The 26,063-nt window shown below is 47.7% G+C and overlaps 1 protein-coding gene across 1 annotated transcript in view; it reads right to left on the reverse strand.

Annotated features, from left to right (window-relative positions):
• The window catches only part of DLG1 (discs large MAGUK scaffold protein 1), a 98,814-nt gene that overhangs the window by 49,544 nt on the left and 23,207 nt on the right, over window positions 1-26,063 (reverse strand). The window contains exons 2-4 of the mRNA XM_069083266.1: window positions 25,914-25,967; window positions 5,884-5,934; window positions 2,079-2,203 (exon numbers count right to left, since the gene is read on the reverse strand). Of these exons, the coding sequence (XP_068939367.1) occupies window positions 2,079-2,203; window positions 5,884-5,934; window positions 25,914-25,967 (230 nt within the window). The remainder of the gene's footprint in view (window positions 1-2,078; window positions 2,204-5,883; window positions 5,935-25,913; window positions 25,968-26,063) is intronic.

Here is a 26,063-nt window from a genome sequence, read left to right on the forward strand (position 1 = left end):
TGGGACAGAAAAATGAGGAGAGGGGATGACGGAGGGAAGAAGCATCACACTCCCGCTCGACTAGAAACTGTCACTAGAGAAGAGAGCCACGGAGCACCTTGCCGCCCTGGGGCTCACGGGGCTCCACTGCCTGGGCTCCGCAAAGCCCTGGCAGCCACTGGACCACCCTTGGAGCAGGAAAGGAGAGGCTGGAAGGTGATTCCTGGCCAAGCTTTGCGCTGTGCCATCATGGAGTCAGGAGAGCCCAACAAGGACGCCCTAAGCGGACAGGGCTCCTTCCACACAAGCCATGCCCACATTGGCTCTCCTGCTTCCCAGGAGAGCGAGGGAGTCCAAGGCATGCCGTCTGGCCACTCCCGCTCACCCTGGTCTGCTCCGAGGCACCCAAGCCGTCGCGGGTTCTTGGGACTCCCACCAGTGCTGTGATGGAAACTCTGCTGAGCCAGGGGACTTTCTTTCTCTCTGACTCCCCTGGGGCACACGTCCAGGAGGGAGACTGCAGGCCAATTCGTACCTCTACCCAAATGTATTAAGATGAGGAGACTCAAAGCACGGTCTGCCTCTGTCTCCAGACATCACCTAATTGAGCGACAGCCTGGTGGGGCTGGAAGTGACAGCTGGACCTCCACCTGGGAGGGGGCCTCCGCCCACCAGGGTCCTGAGGAGCACCCCCCACACCAGCACACCAGCCCCTGAAATGACTGCAGAGAGCCCTGGATGTCTCTAATATTCGTGTGTGCATGGGGAGGGTGGGTCCCCTTTCTTTCTAGCTCCACGGTGGCAGGCGGGCTGTGAGTGGCACTCTGGGCCCAGCTGAGACTCCGGCTCCTCCCAGTAAAGGGGGTGCTGACAGGATCTGCTTCACATGGGTTTTCTGAGGATCAAACAAGACCAGGATCTAAGTGTGTGAACCCTGAGATGGCTGCTCACTGCCCTCTAGGCTTCTCCACAGCCACACCCCGCCTCCTGCAGGATCCTCAGGCCGGAGCCTTCCACCCTGCGTGGTGCAGCTGGCCTTCCCTCTCCTGACCCTGGGCACTCTGTGTGAGGCCCTGGAGGCCAGGGCAGCCGATGATGTCCAAAGCAGGGAGGCGGGCTTGTCCTCTGGGGAAGAGATTTGTAAATGTGAAACCACCAGCACGGGGCGGCCAGGCTAGGTGGCGCACTGGCCCTGGAGTCTGGAGGCCCCAAGTCCAAATCCAGCCTCAGACACTTCCCAGCTGTGTGACCTCAACTGCCTCGCCAAGTGTGAAGCAGCAGAGGGCTGGTTACATAGCACGCGGCCTCAGGCCACGGTGCCCACCTATCTGCATCCAGGGCTGTGGAGGTGATGGCATCTGGAGGCTCTCGCCCAGGTCTGAGAGAAACCCTAAGGAGAGGAGCGTCCAGAGGTGGGCGACACGGCACAGGAAGATCAGAGGAAGGGCCATCAGGTCACCCGGAGGAGCAGAGCCCGCCTCAGAGCCATCCCAGAGCAAAGGGGCCTTGGTCAGGAGATAGCAGAGGTCACGGCGGGGGGACGGGATAAGAGACCGCACCAGACCTCCTACTGCCGCTCCCTCACTCCAAGCAACTCCCCTGACAAGGGCTGGGGTCAACAGAGCTCATGGGCTGCGAGCCTGGATCCACTCACGCCCCAAACAGGACGTTTTGGTGACGGAGAGAGCATGTGCGGACAAGAAGGGTTTAACCACGTGGCGCTGTTGTCGAGTATGCAGAGGCCCGCGGCACCACGGACACTGACTGGAGCCATCTGGGTCCAGGGGCCAGACAGTCAGCAAGAGGAGAGCATACACTGGGAGAGCCCGGCCCTTTGAGGCCAAGGCCTTCAGGTTCTCACTGCCCATTCAGGGAGCAGGCCTCTTTAAGAAGCTGGGCCGGGGTGGCCCCTGGGGAGGGGAGGATCTGAACGTAAAAATCTAATTACAGTTTAAATAGAATTCAGCACAAACCAACAGAAGCAGAGGGCACAGGCCCTCCTGCCCACCCCCTTCCTCCCAATGACACCAGGCCCAACCTGCCTTGGGAAAAATAAAAACATACAGCGTGAGTCATTGCTCCCTGGGGACTCCACATACCGTAGCCTTCCGTCCTGGGCTGCTGCTCCACCGGCGATGATCTTTGTAATGAAAATACTCGCGTCATCTCCAATGTGGGGGTTGTCTGTGCCCCCTGCAATGCTGAAACCAAGCCCTGAATTGCCCTGGGGAAAGAAAGAAGGGAAAGAACTCAAGTCAGCAGCGAAAAGCTTCATCCAATTCCCTGCTGCAAAACTTGGAAAGAAAACAAGCTTGTTTTCTAGACGAATCACCACCTACATGGAAACAAGTCTTCTGACATGGCTGACCTTCAGATACATAGAAAGCAGACAGCTGCTGTAATGAGGAGCGTGTCTGCCGGCACCCACACGAGGGCAGGTCCGTCTCATCCGAATGTGCACACGTGAGCTGCTGTCTACACTGCCTGCAGCCATCTATCCTGCGGGTGCTGAGAAGCCAGCTGCTGTCTTTTGGACTGGATCCCCCGGTGGCACAGACGTTGTCACACCCAGGCACAAAGTGACGACGCTCTGGACAAAACCAAGACATGCCGGTGGGCCCTGCGCTGATGGCGGGAGTGCGCCATCTCTCTGGAGCCTTCTGGACGTCCCGGTCACTTGTAGACACAGAGCCAGGAAGCTGGTCCTTATACTTTGAAGAGGGAGTCTGGCAAATGGCCAGGAAGTCGCTATCCTGGGACTATCCACGGAAACCATCCACCCTGCAGCAGAGCGAGATGAAGGCTGTCCTGTCGAGGCCCCTGTCCACACCCTTCATCTCACACACTGCCCAGAAGCAGCTTTCTCAGCCTCAGCCTCTCTGAGCTCCTGGGCTGTATGCGAGGGTGTCCACGTGAGCTGCTGGGGCTGAAGGCACACAGGGGCTCTCTGCAGACCCCAAACAAACATGGTCATGGGCACGCTCAGAATCGATAAATCGAGCATGGCAGATTTTACATCAGGAACATTAACTCCTTACAAAACAGGAAAACTGTCCAAAAGACAATTTTCAAACATTTAAAAAACATATTTCATTTTAATCAGCCAAATTCTGCTTTCTCACTCTTCGACCCCAGTTCTCTCCCCTGGGCCCTGAACCCTCCCCCCACAATTGGGAACAGAAACAAAACGTACCCCACACATCAGCAGTCAGTCACAACAAGCTTCCTCATAGACTCGGTCTCAACTCTAAAGTGCCAGGAGGCAGAATGGGCTTCATTACTGACCCTCTGCTGTCCTGGCTGGCCACTGCTCTGAGAAGAGGTCAGAACAAGAGTGCTCCATGAGAGTTACAAACCTCACGATTATGGATCACCTCGGATTCCCAAAGAGCCAGGACTTCTTCTGTGTTTTTCTTGAGGAAATTGGAGTTAAGTGACTTGCTTCAGATCACACAGCTAGTAAATGTCTGAGGCCAGATCTGAAGTCAGGTCACTGACTCCAGGACTGGTGTCCCATCCACCGCACCACCTACCCGTTCCCAAGCATGACTATTTATGTGCACGCTTAAAATCTGTTTTGTTAGGACTAATCCCACCTTAATCTACCCTCCCCTCTTCTCTACTTTCCCTGTTGAATGAAATATATTTCTGGACCCAACTGTGTGTGAGAGAGAGAGACAGAGACAGAGACAAGCTCATGTGTATTCTTCCGTCCTCTGACCAGGTCAGATGAGAGCGAGGTTCAGGTGTGAGTTATCCCCCTCTGTCCTTTTGCACCCTGAGTATAGGTGATAACTGTTCCCTGAACTTCCTTTCCCTTCCCCCCACCCCAACTTACCTCTCTTCCCTTCTCTTCCTGTTCCTGTCTTAAGTTCACTAAGACATACAAAGCCACCACTGGGCTCTGTCTGACTGGCTCCTACAATCTCCGAGGATGGCAGAGACCCAAGGGGACACACATATCACCTCCCAGACTGGAGTTTAAAGAATTTACTCCTTTACCACTGTTCACTCATAGTGACCTTTTTGGTGCTTCCCTTGTCTACTGTATTCCCCCAAAGCTCTGGCCTTTTCATCAGGAATGCCTGCAAGCCCTATTCCATTAAAGACCCATTTTTCCCCCTGTGGGATTACTCAGTTCTGCTGGGTGTGCTTTGCTGGGCTCTCACAGAGGATCCTTTGCCTTGGGGAGGTCACGCTGCACTCCCAGCCCTCTCCTCTGGAGCATGGTGGCTGCTGCCTTTCAGGGGTCCTGCCCGGAGCTCCCCAGGGCTCCAGTCGGTGCTTTCTGGATGCTGACCTGGTAGCTCTGGGCTTGGGCTGGCGCGCTTCAGGGAGTTTTCATTCTGGAGCTTCTCTCAGAAAATAACTGGAATGCCCTGCGGGCTCTCAGGGATCTGGGCAGTTTTCTTCCAAGCCATCCTGGTACAGGAAGCCCCGAGGCTCTTGTCGTGCTCATGGCCTCTTAAACTTCTTCTTCTTAGTCTGTTTTCCACATCAGTCGTCTCTGCCGTGAGCTCTGAGAATGTCCTTCTGCTCCTGCAGCCTTTGGCTGTTCTAGAGTTTCTTGCTGCCTCACAGTCACTGGCTCCCAGCTGGTCCGTCCCGATTTCTGGGCAGTCTGCTGCTTGGACAAGGGCTGTGCCTGCTGCACCCAGACACTCATGCCTTCCCCGTTCCTCCTTCTCGGCTCTCGCTGCTTCTCCCGTTTTTCCTCTAGCGCTTCCATTTCATCTTTCGCAGGGCATCCAGGGTGCTTTTGTGCTTTGCCCGTGGACACTTTGGAACCCTTCCCTTACTCTGTGTCTGCACTGCCACCACAGTAACCCTTCACATTGTTGAGACTTTGTGTGTTTGCCGATTCTTCCGGCCTGCAGCCCGATTTTAGATTTGACGTTAGGGCCCTGCTGCCCTTTTGGAGTCAAAGTCTGGGCTGGTCTTGTTGCTGCTTGATCAGGTGTGAGGTCATTCAAGGATCTCAGAGTCACAGGGGCAGCTGTAAGCCTTCGGTGCTCCCAGGGGGTCTGACCTGGGGCAAAGTCTGATCTGATCACAGCCTCCTTGGTCTGAACTCTGCAGGTTTCAGACCTGAGTGTGGTCCAGAGCGGCAGAACTGAAGGCTCCCCTTTGGTGTGGGACGCCTGCCCCGGTCATCATCCTGCAGGCTGGGCTGTACGACGGGAATGAGATCCCACTCTGTGCCTAGATCTGAGGGGCGGCTTCTGAATGCCCTCCTTCCTCGGCCCGTCACCCACCTAGGGTTTCCTCCCCAGCCCCTCCTGGGCACTGGCCTGGCTGCGGTCTCCAGTGCCCTGCTGTGTCCTTGGGTCAGACAATCACTGTGACTGTTTTGCCCTCTAGACTTCCCTGACAGGACTTGGTCCAGGACATTTTCTAGACCCACGTGGAGGGGAACATGGCTGCAACTGGTTCCAACTCCACCATCTTGCTTCCTCTTTTGCAATATTGTTTTCTATCATTGTCTCTTAAATTCTCTGATGGCTCCAAATAATGGTGGCACTACACAGTCTGACTAAGCATATCTGCAGGCCTAACAAACACAGAGCCAGGAGGGCCCGCCCCCAACACCGGGCAGCCGCTGGGGCGCTCACCGCGGGGCCTCGCTTCAGGCCCAGGGCCTTAAGCCGGCTGCCTTTTCTCCGGGCGAATTTCCCCTGAGATGATCAGCTGTGCTGCACTGGAAGGTCAAAGGTCCCTCAACAACAATCACTGACTTCATTCAGTCTTCGGAGCCGTGCGCTTGTGGGCACGCGCCATTAGAGAAAGACGCCACTAGTCAGACCTTTCAAAAAGACCTTTTTCTATAAGTTATTTCTGAAAACCACACCTTACAAAAACAACAGACTGGAACACAAAACAAAGCCAGTGAACATGTGTACTTACCCGCTCCAGTGTGATTTCTTCGTATTCATAATCCACATCTGTGCCATTGACCTGATGGGGGGAGAAGAGGGTCATTTAGAAACGACAAAGCTTTTTTCATAAGCACGCTTAACAGTTAAACAATAATAGCAACATATCTAATAGAACTGCCAGACCGATATCTCTATACGTAGCAGAAAAGGGACATAATTAAGCCTTATTAAGAGACAAGATGTAAAAGAAATGGTTAACTCTATGGCAAGCATCCTACGCTCCAGCTGGGGAGATAATTCCAATTCAGGTGGTCGAACAGTAATGAGGAGTCGGTGAGGAAGCCGCAGGGACACCCGGCCAAAGACGGGGGCAGGTTCTGACCGAGGAGCTTCCTTACATCCAGCTGGAGGGAGACGTGACGTGTGCACCCGAGGACATGTGCACACACCCATGCCCACGCCTCCTGCGTGAGGGGCGCCTCGCTGGGCTTCCTGGAGACAGTGGAGATGGGAACCCCCTCCAAGGGGAGGCCCCTATCAGTCCATGACGTGGTCAGTCCGTGCTTCAGGAGCATGCACTCGGCGGGACAGGAAGCAGACGCAGGGCAGTTGTGCAGACGGGAGGCCTGACCGAGGGAGCAGAAGGGGAGACTAGCCTGGGGGAGAGGAGGGAAGGACAAACAGAAGGAACGGATGTGGCACTGCAGGCGACACGGGGGCTGGTGAGGAGGCCTCAGGAGAGAAGGGAGGCCGGGGGAAGGACCCCAAGGGCACCACGCCAAGGGCCTTCTGAGCTTCACCACCCCAGGGGGCAGATGGGGAAGTGGAGGTAAACACAGGCAAAGCAGCTTGCCCGAGTCAGAGCTGGGGAGCGTCTGGGGCCAGATGTGGACTCGGGCCCTTGACGCAAGGCCTCCGTGGGAGAGAAGAAAGGGGTGGGGACCACTTACAGACAGGACAGCGAGAACCAATCAGGAAGAAAGGAAGGCAAAGTCAGGGGAAGGTCAGGGAGGGACGGGAAAGCCAGAGGCCCCATGGAGACCCAGAAGGACGTCCGACTGCAGGGCGCGACTTCATTTCAGAGGGAGGCAAGGGCCCAGAGAGCAAACTTCAGCACCACACGCGCGGTATCTGTTTTCTCAAGCAGCATGCTGGGCACTGCCAGGATGTCTCCATTCAGGTCGGGAGGCCCACTGCCGCGCTCAGAAAGGCGAGCTCCAGCCGGCACGGCCTGGCCTCCACCCACCACATTTTCAGAGAGCTCCCTCGGTGGCAGGGGGTCACGCCACCGTCCCCTGGGACCTGGTGACTTTCACAGCTAATGAGAGGAGAGGCCGGAAGAAGACCAGCAGCAGGGCAGCTCACAGGCCGCGGGGGTAGGCACACGGGCGCGAGGCAGACACAGCGGGCGACTGGCTTTGAACGGCAAGCTCTTCACACTCATACACTTTTTGTGACATCAGAGACAAGTGAAAAGCTATACATTTTAAGTGAAAGAATTTTATTTAAAAGGCCCAATTAATGTCCAAGTATGGAAAGTGTAAACTGAGTGTTTAAAAAGCAACAGGGGGCAGCTACATGGTGCAGTGAGGAGTGCGAACAGAGTGCCAGCCCTGGAATCAGGAGGCCCCGAGTTCAAATCTGGCCAGAAGGAAGGAAGAAAGAAGGAAAGCAAGCAAGTGGGGAGCAGATATGAGGTTTCTTTGGCAATGCTCTCCTCCGAGGCCAGCCCATGGTGGGGGGCTCTGCCCCAGGCTCTCCATTCAGGATGAGCTCCCGGCTTCCAGGTCCTGCCTCGCCCCCTGTGTCTCACTTTGGCCCTCTTAAAAATGGGGCAAGGGGGCAGCTAGGTGGTACAGTGACTAAAGCGCCGGCCCCGGAGTCAGGAGGATCCGAGTTCGGTTCCAGCCTCAGACACTTAACCCCCACACAAAAAACACTAGCTGTGTAACCTTGGGAAAGTTACTTAACCCCAATTGCCTTCCAAAAGGCAAAAAAAAAAAGGGGGGGGGGGTAAAAGGGAGGAGAGAGAAATTCCTGACCCCACGAATCACTGAAACACTATCTTCAAAGGTAATGGCCATGAGTTGCCATCAGCAGTTTTGAGGTTACGCCCAAGGGTGACACCTGACATGCATTTTGGCCACTTAAACAGGCCTCCTTCCTCGTGCCTGATTTCCAAGATTCTGACATTCGATGCTCTCAGATGCTCATCCTCTAGAAGACAGGAACCAATGAAAGACCCACCTTTATTCCTTCCCAAAGAAGATGGAGCTGGTGCCGTGCAAGCAGCACCATGAGCCTGGGACGCCCGCGTGCTGGGGCAGCACCTTTTGGACCTCTTTCCCTATCCCGGGCACGATGCCGCAGATGGCTCTGAAACCAGCAGAACAGGTTAGAACAAGCGCTTCAAAGGGGACTTCCTTTTCCTCTGAGTGGCCAGTCACAGATGGAGGGGGGCTCGGAAGCCACCCGAGGCCAGAGCTCGGACCGTCTGCATCCTGGGGTCTCCTGAGCGGCCCTGCACTCAGTCACGTGAGAGAGGTGCTGTCAGGGGAGAGCAGGTGTGTGGAGCCTGGGTGTCCCTGATGGGCCCCGAACCATCACCCCATTTCACAGATGGGTGGGCCACCAGCATTTATTAAGAGCCTACCATATACAGAGACCTGCCCGGGGGCCCTGGAAGACAAAGCAGCCGCAGCCCAACCCTCAGACTGTCTCTGGGCACAAAGAGTGGGCAGGCAACAGGTTCCAGGGAGTTTTTTTGAGTGAGGACTTGAAACAAAGGAGGAATGTCCACAATCTGGGGCAGGTCGGTAGTTCAGGAGACAGAGTGGGCCTGAAGTCAGGAGGACCCGAGTTCAAAACAGCCTTAAACACGTACTAGCTGTGTCTCCCTGGGTAAGTCATGGAACCCACTTGCCTCCGCCTCCTCCGCTATGAAATGGGGACGATGATATTAGCTCCGAGCTCCCAGGGCTGTTACGAAGTACAAGTGAGGCATGATGTGAAGCACTTGGCACAGTGACTGCCCACAGTGACACTAAGAGTCGGCTGATGAATGTCCAGTTCTCCCCTCCGGCCTGGCCTGCCGTCTGACCACGGCTTGGGCACTTTCTCTTCCCGGGTGGTCACAACTGTAGGAGCAGATGTTTGCCCCAGATAAGTGGCACATCCAAGCCGTGGGGGAAGTGCGGGCTATCCAGGCTCCAGCGGGGATGGGACAGTGCGGTCAAAGCTGAGGGGTCAGGTCTGGTCACTGGTCACTACCACGCCCCCGTAATCTGCACGAGGAAGGAAGGTTGGGCAATGGAGAGGGAGCGGTAGACCTGCGGAGCCCCACGCCCACTCTGTTTCTAAGTTCCTTCAGTGAGGAGGGCTCTGTCCCGAGCATCCTGCTGAGGGCCGTGGCCTGGGAAGCAGTGAGGGTGGAAACTGGCCTTGCCTGGGTATCCCGTGACCCCTCCACAGCATGCTTCTACCGGCCAGGCAGGCCCTGGTGCCCACTCTCACAGGTGACCTCTCATTTATGCCATGTTCATCTCCCATACAACATTCACAAGCGACGGTCGAACTTCTGGTCCACTTCCCCAAGAGCTAATGAAGACTGGAGGCTGCCCCACCACCATGTGTAATGCCTGGAAGCCCAAGCCAGGGAAAGCACCTGTGCCTCATGTGGCCCCGAGCCCTGAGCAACGGCCTGAGCACCTCCGTGTTTCTGGGGTCCATCTGCTCTGAAAACACAGAACACATTCACGCCAGACACCGCGGCTTCCTGCCTGTGGAGATCCGGCTAGCAGACTCTTCTGCGGGAACAGCTACAGGGGCTTTCAATGGCCCCAGGATGAGACGTGAACCGTCCACTCTTCTGCTCGGCAGCCCAGGCCCGACTTCTGTGTCCAATCTCACCCAGGGAACCTGCCAAGACGGGCTACTCCCGCCCTCCTCCCTCCCCTCCAGTCCACCCCTTGTGTGTCTTTAGGAAATGCCAAGGCTCGTTCCACCCAGGAATACTGCCCTGGGCGCCCCTCTTTTTCCTCCAGTCCCTAGTCCTTTGCCTTTGATACACTTCTTTCTTGTATAGTAGTCCCTTGACAAATACCTGCTGATCTGTCTCTAAAAGAGTAACATGGGAGAGGAAGGGAGGGGGAGAACTTGGAACTCAAAATTTGAAAAAAGAGTGCCAATAAGTGTTTTTACATGTAACTGGGGGAATAAAATAGTAATATTTAAAATAAATGAAAATTAAACTAAATCAAATTCATTAACTTTTAAAATTAAATAATTATAATTAAAACAATAAAAAGTGTCATGCCTCCTCATCAGTATTGTGGAACTCTAACTGGACACTGCACTCACTAAGCTTCTTAAGTTCATTTGCAACGTCACAGTGTTCTGTTTTCATCTACTTTGATAAACATTTCTTGTGATTCTGCTGACTCAACTGTTCATCAGCCAATAATACCAGGTTTCTCTAGATTCCTGCCTTCTGTCACTTCTTAACATGGTAATCAGCATCCATGACTCCCAGGCATTGCCCAAGTGGGGAGCAGACAAACTGATAAAACAAAGGAAAAGGAGAATCAGACAGCCCAATCTCAGAAGAAAAAAACAAAGAAACCATGAATGAATTCCTTAACATGAAAATCCCAGGCCCAAATGGATTTATAAGCAGATTTCATCAAATGATCAAGGAAGAATCAATGTTAATATCACACAAACTGTTTGGAAAAATAGCAAAACAGGATTATTCTACCAAGTGCCTTCCATGATACCTAAGCCAGATGGAATCAAGACAGGAAAAAGAAGCCACACAAAATAATGCACAATGAGGGAGTATTTGTGCAAAATTTTAAACAAAATATTAGCAAAGAGGCTTCCAAAAACATATCACAAAGACAATACACTACCATGAGGCTGGATTTATAACAGGAACACAGGCCTAGTTTAATATTAGAAAAACTGAAAACATAATCAACTGATCCGTTAATAACAAGAAATACAAAAATCATTGCTTTAGAAGCACCTTGAGAAAATTACAATATTCATTTTTTGTCAAGACCATAAAATACAAAAATGTTTTCTTAAACATCAGAATATATACAACCACACCCTCACACATGCCAGCATTCCATGCAATGGGGATAAACTAGTGAAATTTTCACGAAGACCAAAAGGGAAGCCAGGATGCCCACTATCACAACCACCATGTGACACACACACACACACACACACACACACACACACACACACACACACACACACTCTCTCTCTCTCTCTCTCTCTCTCTCTCTCTCTCTCTCTCTCTCTCTCTCTCTCTCTCTCTCTCTCTCTCCTAAAAATGTCTGCAACAGCAATAAGGCAAGGAAAAGAAAATGGGAGAATAAGAATAGGAAAAGAAATACTACTATTCGCAAATGACATAATGGTATACTTAGAGAATGAGAGAAAACAAAAAATTATGTTACAAAATAACTTTAGCAAAGTTGCAGGATATAAAATATATACACATTAAGTCATCAGAATTTTTGTACATTACCAAAAAACTCTGGCAAGAAGTAAAAAAATTCTACTTACAATAATTACGGCATTTATGAGATACTTGGGAGTCTGTGTACTAGCACGCCAACAGCCGGTTACAGGAGAACAACTGTGAAACCCTTTACAGAAGTGACAGGGAAACTACTATGTGGTCAAAGCGACAGAAGAGACCATCTGATAACAGAACTTAACAATTCATCCATCCAGTGATATACCAGTTAAACAACTTATATCAAAGAGACAGAAACGCAATAAATTCATATTAAGGTAAAAGTTAAAAAATCTCTGAGGAAATGATAGAAGCACACAGGGGAACAAGGGGGTGGAGAGGGCATGCCTGGCAGCACCGGGTCTCAAGCTAAACTACAAAGGAAGAACCTTTCAAAGATTTGATGCTGTTTAGAATGAAGAACAGCTGATCAGCGGACCGGACGACAGGGTCAACATATAAAGCTAAGCAGCATAGGGGCTTTGCATCTATAAAACCAAAGGCTCCAGTACCTGGCTCACCAAGCACATGCCAGCACCTTAGATGGTGAGTAAAAATGTTAACAGAAGACAACGGGACAATTCCGATTCTGAAAATTCTAAGTTTTTGCACAAAGGGAAATGCCAGAAAGAGAGCGGGCGAGTCTCTCTGGTAAGAGTCTCGAGCACGTGGGCAATGGACTGAGAGGTGTGAGGATAAAAGTCATCCCAACTGACAAATGCTCAAAGGGCATGAACAGGGGGCTTTCAGAGGGAGACTGTGAAGCTGTCCACAGCCACAGGAAAAAACTAGTGACGGGAGAAAAATTGGAGAGAAGAAAAGTACAGAAGTTTTCGGTTACACTCATACGTGTGAGATGGGCAAAGTTCACCAACAGGGCCGGGAAATCAGCTGTGAACTGTCCCAGCGGCAGACAGCTGGTTTCTGAACGCCAAACCCCAGTGCAAGACCTCTATATCAAAGAGATCAAAGAAAGAGGAAAAGGACCCATGTGCGAAAAAAATACGTGTAACACCTCTTTTGTAGAAGGGAATGACCAGAAACAAAAGGCTGCCGACAAACTGGGGACTGCTGAGCAAATCACGGCATACAGCTATCACGCAACTAGTGCGCCATACGAAATGGTGAGGGCAGATGCAGAGGGAGACGGAGACGACATGAATAGCACCACTATGGATAAATAAGCCAATGTGAAGCCAAGATTCCGGGGCCACACCACGAAGAGGCGCATGTAAAATGGAGTGAACGACTGGGGATGCTCCTCGATCCTGTGCACTTTTTAAAAAAGGTTTTCTTTTTTCATCTTCCACCCAATGGCGAGGTGTCAGGGTGAGTAAAGAAACTGCTTTGTGTTCTTTATAAAAACTGAAATTCGTATTTTCTATGTGGACGTGAAAAAAGCAAGCATTCTCACTCGGCTGAGTGATGCTCTCTAGATTTCTGTACCACATTCCAAGGTTGAGATTGTGGGAGGAATCATTCAATGCAGTACAGATATTGGGCTATTGTCCAGTCGTCTATTCAAAAATCAATGAATGGATAGTGATTTGCCTCTTCCTACTCCTAAAAATTTTTGTTTTTTTCCCAATTAAATGTAATTCCAATGTAAAAAAACAATTTTTTAACATTTTTTTTGAATTCCAAATTCTCTCATTCTATTGCCTCTTCCCTCCTTCATAAGACAGGCAATTTGACATAGGTTATACATGTGAAGTCATGAAAAACATTTCCATTATAATCACGTTATGAAAAGAAAACGGACGGAAGGAAGAACAAAGTATGCTTCGATCTGCATTTTCTTTCTCTGAGGGAGGTTAGCATTTTTCACCACAGGTCCTTTGGAACGGCCCTGGATCACGATCTTGCTGCAGAGAGTGAAGCGGCTCACGGCCCACCATCATACAACGTTGCTGGCACTGTGTGCTGGCCGCTCCCCTGAGCAGCTCCTTATCTAAGCCCAGGATTTTCTGAAAGCACCCTGCTCACCATTCCGCACAACATTTTCCATCACAATCATATACCACACCTTGTTCAGCCTTTTCCCAATTGATGGCCAGTCCCTGGATTTATAATTCTCCGCCCACCCCCCAAAAGAGCTGAGATGAATACTTTTGTATATGTAAGTCCTTTCCCTTTTTAGAAAATCTCTTTGGAATACTAGTAGTGGCACTGCAGGGTCAGGGGTATGCACAGTTTTATAGCTCTGTAGGCAGAGTTCCAAACTGCTCTCCAGAATGATCGCAGCAGTTCACAACTCCACCAACAGTACATTATTGTCCCAGTTTCCCCACATCCCCTTCAACATCATTTTCCTTTTTTCTCATATTAGCTAATCTGATAGGTGTGTTTTAATTTGCATCTCTCTAATCAAAAATGACTTAGAGCTCTTCTTCATATGACTATAGATAGCTTTGATCTCTTCATCTGAAAACTCCTTACTCATACCCTTTTATTATTTTATTCACTGAGGAAAGACACATTCTTATAAATCTGACTCACTTCTCTATGTATCTGAAAAACGAGGCCTTTATCGGAGACACTGGCAGTAAGATTGTTTCCCAGCTTTCTGTTTTCCTACCAATCTTGGCAGCATTGCTTTTTGTTTGTGCAAAAACTGTGTTGGGTTTTTGTTTTTTGTTTTTTGCTTTTTGGAGGGGGGAAGACAGGGCAATTAGGGTTAACTGATTTGTCCAAAATCACACAGCTAGTAAGTGTTAAGTGTCTGAGGCTGGATTTGAACTCAAGTCCTCCTGACTCCAGGGCCAGTGCTCTATTCACTGTGCCACCCAGCCGCCCCTTATGCAAAACCTTTTTAATTTAAACAAAATTACCTATTTCACATTTTGTAATGCTCTCATCTCCTGACCGGCCACAGATTCTTCCCTTTTCTATAGTTCAGATAAGAAGATTATTCCTTGCTCTTCTAATCTGCTTATGGTATCATTCTTTATGTCTAACTCACGTACCTATTTTGAACATAACTTGGTGTAGGGTGCAAGATGCTGGTCTATGCCTAGTTTCTGCCATACTATTTTCCACTTTTCCCAGGTGTTTCTGTCCAATAGTGAGTTCTTATCCCCAGAGCTGGGGTTTCAAACACTAGGTTACCATGGTCATGCACTATGGTGTCTTGGGCACCTAATCTATTCTACTGATCCGCCACCCTATTTCTTAGTCAGTACCAGACAGTTCTGATGGTTACTGCTTCATAATACAGTACGAAGATCTGGGATTGCTTAGGCTAATTTCCTTTGCATTTTTTTCACTGACTGTTCTTCCAGATGAATTTTAACTTTTCTCATCTATCAAAACAGGGTTGTTTTGTTTTTTTTGATAATTTGATTGGTATGGCATGGAATAAACAGATTAATGTAGGTAGGATTGTCATTTTTCTTATGTTGGCTCAGTCTACCCATGAACAATTAATATTTTTCCAACTTTGTAGATCTGATTTTATTGGTGGAAAAAGTGTTTTGTAATTATGTTCATATAGTTCCTGGCTTTGTCTTGGCAGGTAGACTCCCAAATATTTTATACTGTCTACAGTTATTCTAGATGGAGTTTTTCTTTCTATCTCTTGCTGCTGGACTTTGTTGGTCATATAGAGAAACACTGATGAGTTATGAAGATTTATTTTATATACTGTAACTTCACTAAAGTTGTTCATTATTTCAAGTAGTTCTGTGGTTGATTTTCTAGGACTCTCTATATCATCCCCATACAATCACATCATCTGCAAAGAGTGGTAATTTTGTTTCCTCAATGCCTATCCTAATTCCTTCTGTTTCTTTTCCTTCTCTTATTGCTATCACTAAGGTTGACAGTACAATACTGAACAATAGTGGTGATAATGGGCATCCCTGCTTCAGCTCTGATCACACTTCTAGTTTGCCACGATTACAGATAATGCTTGCTGATGGTTTTAGATAGATACTGCCTATCATTTTAAGGAAAGTGTTTTGTTCTGTTTTTTAAAGCAATCGGGGTTAAGTAACTTGCTCAAGGTTACACGGCCAGGTGTTTCTGGGTGGGTGGCTAAGTGTCGGAGCCCGGGATTTGATCTCCACATCATCCCAACACTGGAGCCGGTGCTCTTACTCGCTGAGCCACCTGGCCGCCCCAATAGAGAGGGAGGTGGGACCTCAAAGTTTCTTTTTTATTTTTTATTAATTAATTAATTTTTTATTAATTTTTTTAAAATAATAAAATTTTTTAAATTAATTTTTTATTAATTAATTAATTAATTTTTATTTCTATAATTACTAGTGATTCAGAGTATTTTTTTTTAAGGAAAGTGTTTTTAATGGGGATGGGTGCTGTATTATATCCAAAGCTTTTTCAGTATCTATTGAGATAATCATATGGTTTCTGTTGGTTTTGTTAAATGGTCAATTATGCCGATAGTCTTCCTAATACTGATCCAATCTTGCATTCCTGGTATAAATTCCACCTGGTCATAGGGTATGATCCTTGTGACATACTGCTGTAATTGCCTTGCTAGAATTTTATTTAAAATTTTAATGTTGATATTCATTAGGGAAATTGGTCTCTAATTTTCTTTCTCTATTTTACCTCTTCCTGGTTTATCCATCAGCATCATATTTGTGTCATAAAAGGGATTTTCTAGGATACCTTCATCTATTTTCCCAAACAGTGTATGCAGTATTAGAATTAATTGTTCTCGAAATGTTTGGTAGAATTTACTTGTGAACCCATCTGGCCCTGGGGATTTTTTCTTAGGGAGTTTCATTACTGACTTATTCAATTTCTTTTTCTAAGATAAGGTTATTTAGGCATTGTATTTCTTTATCTCTTAATCTGGGTAATTTATATTTTTGTAAATATTCACTGATTTCACTCAGATTATCAATTTATTGACATATAACTGGGCAAGAGTATTTCCTAATGATTGCTTTAATTGCTTCTTCATTGGTGGTCATTTCTCTCTTTTCATTTTTAAGACTGGATATTTGGTTTTCTTTTTAATCAAATTAACCAATGGCTTATTTATCTTGTCTTATTCATAAAACCAGCCCCTAGCTTTATTAGCTTAACAGTTTTATTTTACTTTCGATTTTATTAATTCCATCTTTGGTTTTCAGGATTTGCAAATTGGTGCTCACTGGGGATTTAAAATTTTTTTTCCTTAGTTTTTTAGGTGGATGCCCAATTCACTGATCTACTCTTTCTCTATTTCGTTAATGTAAAAATTTGGAGAAATAAAACTTTCTCTAAGTATTGCTTTGGCTGCATCCCATAAATCTTGGTATGTTGTCTCATTATTATTCTTTTAATGAAATTACCGAATATTTCTATGCCCTAATACAGGATCAATTTTTGTGTGTAGGTGCCATGTGCTGCAGAGAAAAAAGGTATATTCTTTTCTATTCCCATTTAATTTTCTATTCTATTCTATATTATAATGCTATTACCACCCTCACCCCCAAAAACACACCCTTCAAAGCCATTCTCTAAAGTGGTCAAAGATGTAACACCAAAGAATTCTCAGAAGAGGAATTACAAATTCTTAATGACCATGATTCAAATCACTAACAATAAGAGAAAAGAAAAATCAAAACGTGGAGCTTTTTTGACACCTACAAATTAGCCAAAGATTTTAAAAAGGGAAGAGTCAATGTTGCAGGGTAATGGAGAGGCAGGCACAGCAGTAGCACACTGCGGGCAGAGCTGTGAAGCAGCACAACCATTCTGGAAAGCAATTATGTAAACAGAGGGACAAAAAAAAATGTTCCTGCTCTGACTCAGGAGACTCCACTACCAGGCTCATGGACCAAAGAGGTCAATGATCGAAACAAAAATCCCTCAATACAGCGTCTATTGGTGATAACAGAGAAGGGAAGCACAGTGGACGTCCAGTAACCAGGCAACAGCTCATCCAGTGTGCATGCAGCTGTTTGAATACTGTTTCCTTATTAGACCAGAAACTCCTTCAGGGCAAGGACGACTTTTTGCCTTTCTTAGCACTCTCAGCATTTAGCATGTGGCAGGCACAATTTTTTTACCTCATCATTTTGTTTATGTTTTTAATCAAATGCTTTATTAATTTCTAGTTTACATCATTCATTTCTGCAAGATTTTGAGTTACAGATTTTCTCCCCGTTTTTCCCCTACCCACAACCCCAAAATATCCCCTCCTCCAATCTGTTCTCTCCCATATCTTCTCCCATACCCCTTCGACTTTTCCAGTAGGGTGTGGTGGATCTCTATGGCCCAGTGCCTGTATATTTTCCTTCCCAATTACATGTAAAATAGTATTAATATTAGTGTGTATATATATATATATATATATATATATATATTTTTAAACATTTGATTTTAAAACTTTGAATTCCAGTTTCTTTCCCTTCCTCCCTTGTCACCCACCCTTACTGGGAAGATAAGCAGTTGAGTATAGGTTGTACGTGTGCAGCTATGTGAAACATTTCCATATTGGATATATTGTGAAAGACTATGTTTCCCTCCCTCCTGTCCCACCTCCCACTTGTTCTATTCTCTACTTTGATTCCATCCCTTGTCAAAAGTGGGTGCTTCCAACTTACCTCCCCCCAGCCTTCCCTCCCTTCTATCATCCCCCCCCTCATCCCCTTCTCCCCTACTCTCTTGTAGCATGAGATACCCTATTTAGCACGTGTTTCATTCCCTCCTCAAGCCAAATTCAATGAGAATAAGATTGACCCATTCCTTTTTGACTTCCTATTCTTTCCCTCCATTGTAACCATTTCCCTTGCCTCTTCTATATGAGATAGTTGACCCCATTCTGTCTCTCCCCATCTCCTCTCTTTATATTCCTCTCTCACTTCTTAATTTCACCTTTTAAGTATCATCTCTTCCTGTTAAATTGGTCCAGTGCCCTCTATCTATGTATACCTGTAAACATATATACACACATTCACATATGTATTCATATGCCCATATTCCCTCATATACAGACATATATTCTATTCCCTTCAACTATTTTCATACTGAGAAAATTTTTATTAGTTACAATTATTGTTTTTCCATGTAGGAATGTTAATAGTTCAACTTTGATAAGTTCCTTATGATTTCTTTTCCCTGTTTACCTTCTCATGCTTCTCTTGCTTCTTGTATCTGAATGTCAGATTTTCTATTCAACTCTGGTTTTTTCAGCAAGAATGCTTGAAAGTCCTCTATTCCACTGAATGACCATATTTTCCCCTGAAACATGATACTCAGTTTTGCTGGGTAGGTGACTCTTGGTTTTAATCCCAGCTCCCTTGACCTCCGGAATATCACATTCCAGGCCCTTCGATCCCTCAGTGTAGAAGCTGCCAGATCCTGGGTTATCCTGATTGTGTTTCCACAATATTCAAATTGTTTCTTCCTGGCTGCTTGTAATATTCTCTCCTTAATCTGGGAATTCTGGAACCTGGCTGTAATATTCCTAGGGGTTTTCTTTTTGGGATTTTTTCAGGAGGTGATTGGTAGATTCTTCCAACCTCTATTTTGCCTTCTGATTCTAAAATATAAGGGCAATTTTTCCTTGAGAATTTATTGAAGGATGATTTCTAGGCTCTTACTTTGATCATGGCTGTCAGGTAGTCCAATGATTTTTAAACTATCTCTCCTGGATCTATTTTCCAGGTCAGTGGTTTTTCCCATGAGACATTTCACATTGCCTTCTATTCTTTCATTTGTTTGGATCTATTTAACAGCATCTTGATTTCTCATAAAGTCATTAGCTTCCATTTGCTCCAATCTAATTCTGAAGCAATGATTCTCCTCATTGAGCTTTTGAGATTCTTTTTCCATCTGGCAAATTTGGCTTTTTAAGGCATTCTTCTCCTCATTGTCTTTTTGAGCCTCTTTTGCCATTTGAGTTACTCTATTTTTTAAGGTGTTATTTTCTTCAGTTAGGTTGTTGACTCTCATTTCATAATTTTCTTGCATCATTCTCATTTCTCTTCCCAATTTTTCCTCCACTTCTCTTATCTGCTTCTTAAGGTCCTCTATGGCCTGTAACCAGCTCGTATTTTCCTTTGAAGCTTTTGGTGCAGGAGTTCTGACTTCACTGTCTTCCTCCTGTTCCATGCTTTGTTCCTTTTTGTCCCCATAATAGGAGTGTAGAGTTGGGTTGATTGTTTACTTTGCTTCCCTCGTTTGCTCACGTTGCCACTCAATTATTTGACCCCTGGGCTCTTTGCCACAGTAGGACTCTGCCACCAGATGGGGAGCTTTCATCCCAAACGCTGGGGTTTTCTCAGCTGCCGGAGGTATTAGATGGGTGCCCTCTCTGAGGCCTCCACACGCTCTGACAAGCTGGACACACACCCCAGGACCTCTACCCTAGACTGAAATCCAGATCCAAGCAGGTTAAAGCAAGAGCGATTACCCCTCAGACTGGTGCTTGGTCCCCCTACACTCTGCAGGCCAGGAGCTGAAGCTGCCACGTGGCACTGGCTGCACAGCTGCAGCTCCTCACCAGGTGAGAAGCCAACCACACTCCCAACTACTGGATCCCAAGTCCACACTGCACTGACCTCTCCCTGTGTCCTTAGCATGTATGTGTTGATAATTCTGGACCCCCACAGATGCTGGTGGTCTGGAGTCCCTCCAGCTGGCAGCTGGTCAGGCCGCCATCGCCTCCCAGAGCGCTGCGCTGGCCACTGGCTGCCAGCCCACAGGGCTGTCCTCGGCAGGAGGTTGGCTTCTCTGCATCATTTTGTGGCTTCTGCAGCTCCACAGTTTATTGAGAGTCGCCTTTTACGTGAACTGGAGGAGGTGAGAGCCAGAGCCCCATGGAGGTCCTGTTTCTACTCCGCCACCAAATGTTTGCTGATTTGGCATGAATACAATGGCATATTATCACCATAGCATACTGTAAGAAATGATACCTGGTGGTCATACTCTTCATATCCCAGGGACTCCAACGTCCTTTAGATCATCATCCAAACCTTATTATACACCCTCTGCAACTGATTCCTCATTCCCTTAATCCTTCCATCCTAATTCTATCCAACCCTTCCACTGTGCCCTCTGTCTATTCCATAGGCAACAAACTTCCCTGTATCTTAAATGTATTCCTCTCTGACGCCTTCCATCTACCAATTCTTACTATAACCGGGCTCCTCCAATGACCCAGCTTCCCTGGCCTCCCCCTTCACCCACCCTTCTCATCTCAGGGGTAGCGGCGGGGTACGAGGAATCCTCCTGGCGCCCCACTGCCACTTCCAGGCTCTCCTCCTTCCTCCATCACTCAGTGACCTCCTTTCCTTTCATGCCATTCATCTTTACCACCCGGTCTAAGTCCTGGCAGCTGCTGTCCACAGACCCGACAGCTCCCTCTTCTAGGAGTTCTATACCTGACCCACAATTTTTCTCTCCTTCCCAACTCCTGCCATTATGCTAAGGAACTTCAACATCAGTGACTGTCCCTCAAACCTAACCACTCAGCTCCTCACTCTGCTCACCTCCCAGGAGCTCCTCCTCCACCCCACACAAAGATGGTCACACCCTCTGCTTTGACATCACCCACAGATGTACCAATGACTCTGAAATCTCCATACCCAACCCTAATCTGTTGGCTTTCCTCCTCTTCCTCAGCCCTCCATTACACAGCCCCACTCTTCCTCCTCACGGTGACCTCCAGACCGTTCTCTCCCAGGCCATCTCCCCTGCATTCGCTCCCCTCCCCTTCTTCCCACCTTCACCCCCTGGTGAACACCGGTCCCACTCTACACTGTTCTCTTGAATCCCTCTTGCCCCCAGCCACACTCAACCAAGCCTCAGCCTTAAGTCACTTCCAACACATACACGGACACGGACACAGACATGGACACAGACACAGACACGGACATGTGCGGATGAACAAAGCTGAAGAAAATCACACGCCCATTCTGACTGGGTCCACTAAAACTTTGTTTTACAACCTCACCTGGGTTCTCACTGCTGCTGGGCGAGCCTTGCACCCGTCTCTGATTAGTTCATCATCTCACTATCCATCAAGGCTCTCCCAAACCTCCCACAGTTCCCCTCCCCCCTCCCTCTCAGCTGAGACCCCTGTCTAGATTTTACAGAAAAATATGAGGCTCTTCACCGTGAGCTCCCCTTCTCTCCTCCTTCTCCCCATCCCACGTGATGAAGTGGCCTGACTCCTGACCAAGGCTAACCCTTCTACCTGCTTAAGTGATCCCCTTCCATCCCTCCCCTCCCCTCTGTCACTTACCTTCAGTTTCTCTCTCTCTCCTGGCTCCTTCCCTACTGCCTATGAACAGGCCCGCATCTCTACTCCCTACACCAAGCTGACTGTGAAAGCCAATGTTACCCCAGTTCAGGGAGGGAGGAGTGGTGCAGAAGGCTTAGCCTGCAGGTGCAATGAGACCAGTGACACAGGACAAAACACTATCTCTGCAATGCAGTGTGTTTGTTCATTTGCAAAATGAGGTCTCTGGGCTGGGTCTCTTCCTTTTCTAAAATCCAAGATGCTAATCAATGAACATTCATACTCATATGACTCAGGTTCACACTGATGTATGCTTTTAAACAACTACAGACCTCAAAGTCTGTCTAGTCTCAGAGTCTAAAAACAATGATGCATTAGGTTAAAAATGAAGACAGGCTCATGCCAGTGCTCAGGAGAGCTGTGTGCCAGTGCTACCAACTTCCAAGTCCTGGTAAATAATGGATGACACTGTGGGCACATCTGGACACACAGCAGGCAAGGAGGGAGGCATGGGGGGCAAGGGTCCCGAACTGGGTGCCAGCGCCATTCCTCACTACTTACAACTGCGTGTTTTTGCTTGTCCTTCCTTCTCAAAGAAGACCATGACATCAAGAAGGCAAGTGGGGGAGGGCTGCACAGAGCCCCCCCACCTCACTCTCTCCTCCGTAGCCAGATACAGATCAGGACGACTGGAGATGGTCAGGACCTGGGCTTTTTTAAGCTAAGGTTTTCCCCAGGTCTCAGTATGACTGAAGCAACACCCATTAAGTGATTAAGGCTCGGTAAGAAATGGTCAATCAATGAGGGCTAGAGCGATCTGAGTTTAAGGCACAGCCCTTAAGAAGGAAACGTAGCCTGTACACATCAAGGTATCTTGCAGAGGTTTCAGGGATCAGAATTTACACTCCTTCGTGCAGAACACATGCAGGTAAGGGTATAGATTCCCTGTGTGGACAGAGGGAGAGGGAGGCAGGAGCTGTGTTTCCCACTGGGCCAGCTCAGCCTTCTCACAGACTGTTTATCCTTTGTTCTGGAAGAGGACCATGAGATCAGGAAGGTGATGCCCTGACAACTTGTGAGACAGAAGGAAAGCCATTGAATCCCCAGGGGCACTGGACTAAATGGCTGCTAAGGTGTCAGAAAGGATATGATCCCTGCAGACACAAGGCTGCGACGCTGGCATTGAGGAAATGGAGGCAGGTGGTGAGATTCATTCCACACTGGGCCAGCTGGAGTCAGGAGACAGGAAAGGGGCAACTGCAACTCAGCCAGCCCTCACAGAGCTTCCCATGGCTAAGCATTTAGGGGATCCTCCCCCTGTCATATTGAACAAAGGGGAGTGGATTTCAGCTTACGCTTTCATATCAGGTCCTGATCCACCCTATACCTTGATCAGGGTTACTTTTTCTGTTCTATTTCTGATTCGCATAAAATTCTAGAATTTTTAAGATTTTAAGATTTTCTTTTTTACTGGCAAATCTTGCTTGACTTTGGAAGACTGCCAATTTTGTTGATTTACCCAATTTATCCTAATACTTAGAATTTTTTTGTTTTTACCTCTTCTATAGTCAGCAAAAGACAATGTTTTCTAAAAAAGTAAAATATCCCAAACATTTACATACCCTCCCTGTACCAAGTAAGATATGCCAGAAAGACAGCTATCAAAAAACAAATGTGAGGACAGAGGCCTAAATCAAGGAGAGGTGGAGAAAAGAAAAAGGAAAATTAAGAAAGAAAAGAATCTCCCAGAAGTCTGCTAGACTAAGAATTCCTATGATCGTGCCATTCTGGGAGAGGGTCATGGCCCCAGCACAGAGGGGGAAGGGCTGGAAAGGGCATCTGTATTCTTGATTTGAAGATAAGGAATACGTTTTAAAGCACTTTGTTACAGCACATTAATGGGGCAGCCGGGTGGCACCAGGCCTGGAGTCAGCAAGACTCATCTTCCTGAGTTCAAATCCAGCCTCAGACACTTACTAGCTGAGTAACCCTGGCCAAGTCACTTGACCTCTGTTTACAAAACTGCTCTGGTATCTTTGCCAAGAAAGCCCCATGAACAGGATAATCCTCGCTGCACCAGGACAATAAATGGAGGAAGTCCGGCGCAGAGTCCAAGCCCTATGGAGAGGGAAGTCTTCCAAATGCTCCTGTTTGCACATGACATTTTGCCAGTTATATTCAGCCCCCACATTGCAGAACTTCCCATAAGACAAGTGGGATTACCCAAAGGAACCTGGCCTGTTCATCCACATGGGAAAGGCTAACTATAAAGCAGGTCTACTGCCCAAATTTCACCTGCATTTGAACAGATGTCCTACAGAGCTAGCCAAAGCATCTCCCTAGGGCAGGGGGACGAGGAGCTGGGCAAGTCCAACATGGAAAAGGAAGGGCGGGGGCGGGGCTGGTTTTAATGGCTAATCTGGAAATGTATTTGGCATGACTTCGTGTGTATAACGGATACCAGTCTGCATTCTCAGTGAGGGGGACAGGAAGAGGGAGAGAATCTGGAACTCAAAACTTAAAAAAAATGAATATTAAAAAAGTTCTACATGTAATTGGAAAATGTTTAGCAAAATGAAAAAAATTTTAAGAAGAAAAAACGAAGGTTAAGGACTTCAATAAGATGTAGATGCCTAATAAATGTCTGGCTTGGCCAGGGCTACCTTCCAGTCATAAGGCATGGGACCCCACTGCCACAGAAGTCCAGACTGGCCTCCCCAGAAGGCACAGGAGCAGGCACAGGCTGCAGCACATGACCAGAGAAGAACGGCAAAGAAGGAAGAGAGGACAGGATGGCATCAAAGACAGGGAAGATGGGCTGGCCGTGTGATTAGAGCAAAGGAGCACAGGAGGCAGCAAGCAATGACAACGTGCCAGGCAGAGCAATGAATCCTTGTACAAAGGAGGATCCCCTTGCAGCCTCACAACAGCCCCAGAGACAACAAGTCCACTTTACAGTTCAAGAAATGGAGGCCAACAGAGGTGAAGTGATGTGCCCAGGGTCACCCAGCTCCTGAGTGTTTGAAGCCAGATTTGAACTCTGGTCTCCCTGGCTCCAAACACTGTGCCACTTGGCTGGGAATGGTCTGGCCCGAGTGTCCCCTGGTACCTTCACAGTGTCTGAATATAATGAGGAAGGCTGCTAAGTCATTGCCTGGACCTCTTTGGGAGGACAGGGACACCGAGAGCCAAGGACAGACAGATGGAGACTGTGTGACCCAAACCAAGGGACGCAGCGATCCCTGCCCTGCAAGACCACAGATCCCTGAGGATTTCCATTCGGCCATCCCGATCACTAGGGCCTCCCCAGAAGGCCTCATTAGTCCATTTGGTAAAGCCTGTGAGGTGCCAGGGCCCAGATACAACAGGGTCCAGATGGGCTCAGAATGAACAGAAACTGCAATTGTCCTCTTTTGGACAGAAGCCCCGAGGGTCATCTTCCCCGCCCAGATTAATTTTCTAAAAAAATTCTGACAAGGTAAAGAGACCATTCTGCCTCATTTCTTATTAGGCCTCAATCGCTGAATGGGCTTTGCCTCAGTCAAACTAAGACCTTGTGGAAGACCTTAGCTTGAAATGGCCAAGGTCCCCCAGTGAATCCTGGGTCATCTCCAGGTGTCCTGATCTCTATGTGGTCACTTGACCCAGACCACTCATATGCCATGGCAGCAGCAACAAAGACAAAGAACAAAGCTGTTCTTCCTCCCCTCCCCACATCCACAGCAGCAGCTTCTGACCTGCACAAGGCAGACAGCAGGTCAGAGAGGCATCTGGACACAGTACAAACCCAGGGACCTGCAACGATCCACCCCAACCCAGTGAGACACGCAACAGCAACACCAAAGATCTAATTGCTGCCACGGAGACCTGGCCCAGCCTTCTTGTCAGGCTCCCAAAATGGGGCTCCACACGTATAGATGAGCAGATGCCTGGCTCACCCAATAACACACGCATTACAATCAGCCATATGGTGACCCCAGCCTGCTAACTGGTCCAAGACAATCTTTCGAGGTTAATCAGATTTTAGTTCAAACATCCCAGCACAGATTCCTAATCAAATTCTCCCACTTACTGACAAAGCAGAAAATCAACTGTTCAGAATAACTCATTTGAATTATGCTTGCTTCAGCTACCACCACAAGCTATGAGTAATTAAGTTTAATAAATTTTATTCTGTATCAGAAATACACTATATTGTAAAAAGTAGTGATGATTTTATGATTAAAAATAATTTCACGGTCTTCTTGATAATATCTGCCTCAAGGAAAAATGCCTGGCCCCAGGGATAGGTGGGGGGAAAAAGAGTATAAAAGAAATGTAAACTTACATATGGTGAAGTCTCCAAGTTATCTGTGTTGACCAGCACTGGAGGAGGATTTGCCTTTGAAGAAAAATTGTAAAATGCATTAGTTGCCTGCACCCAAAATGCAAAGTTCAGCTGTCAGAGTCAAGACATCTCACCAAGAGCTCCCATCAC

This window comes from Petaurus breviceps, unplaced genomic scaffold (assembly GCF_028583685.1).
Source record: "Petaurus breviceps papuanus isolate PSGF00001 unplaced genomic scaffold, PetGlider_PUasm1.0 173, whole genome shotgun sequence".
NCBI classification, from domain to species: Eukaryota; Metazoa; Chordata; class Mammalia; order Diprotodontia; family Petauridae; genus Petaurus; species Petaurus breviceps.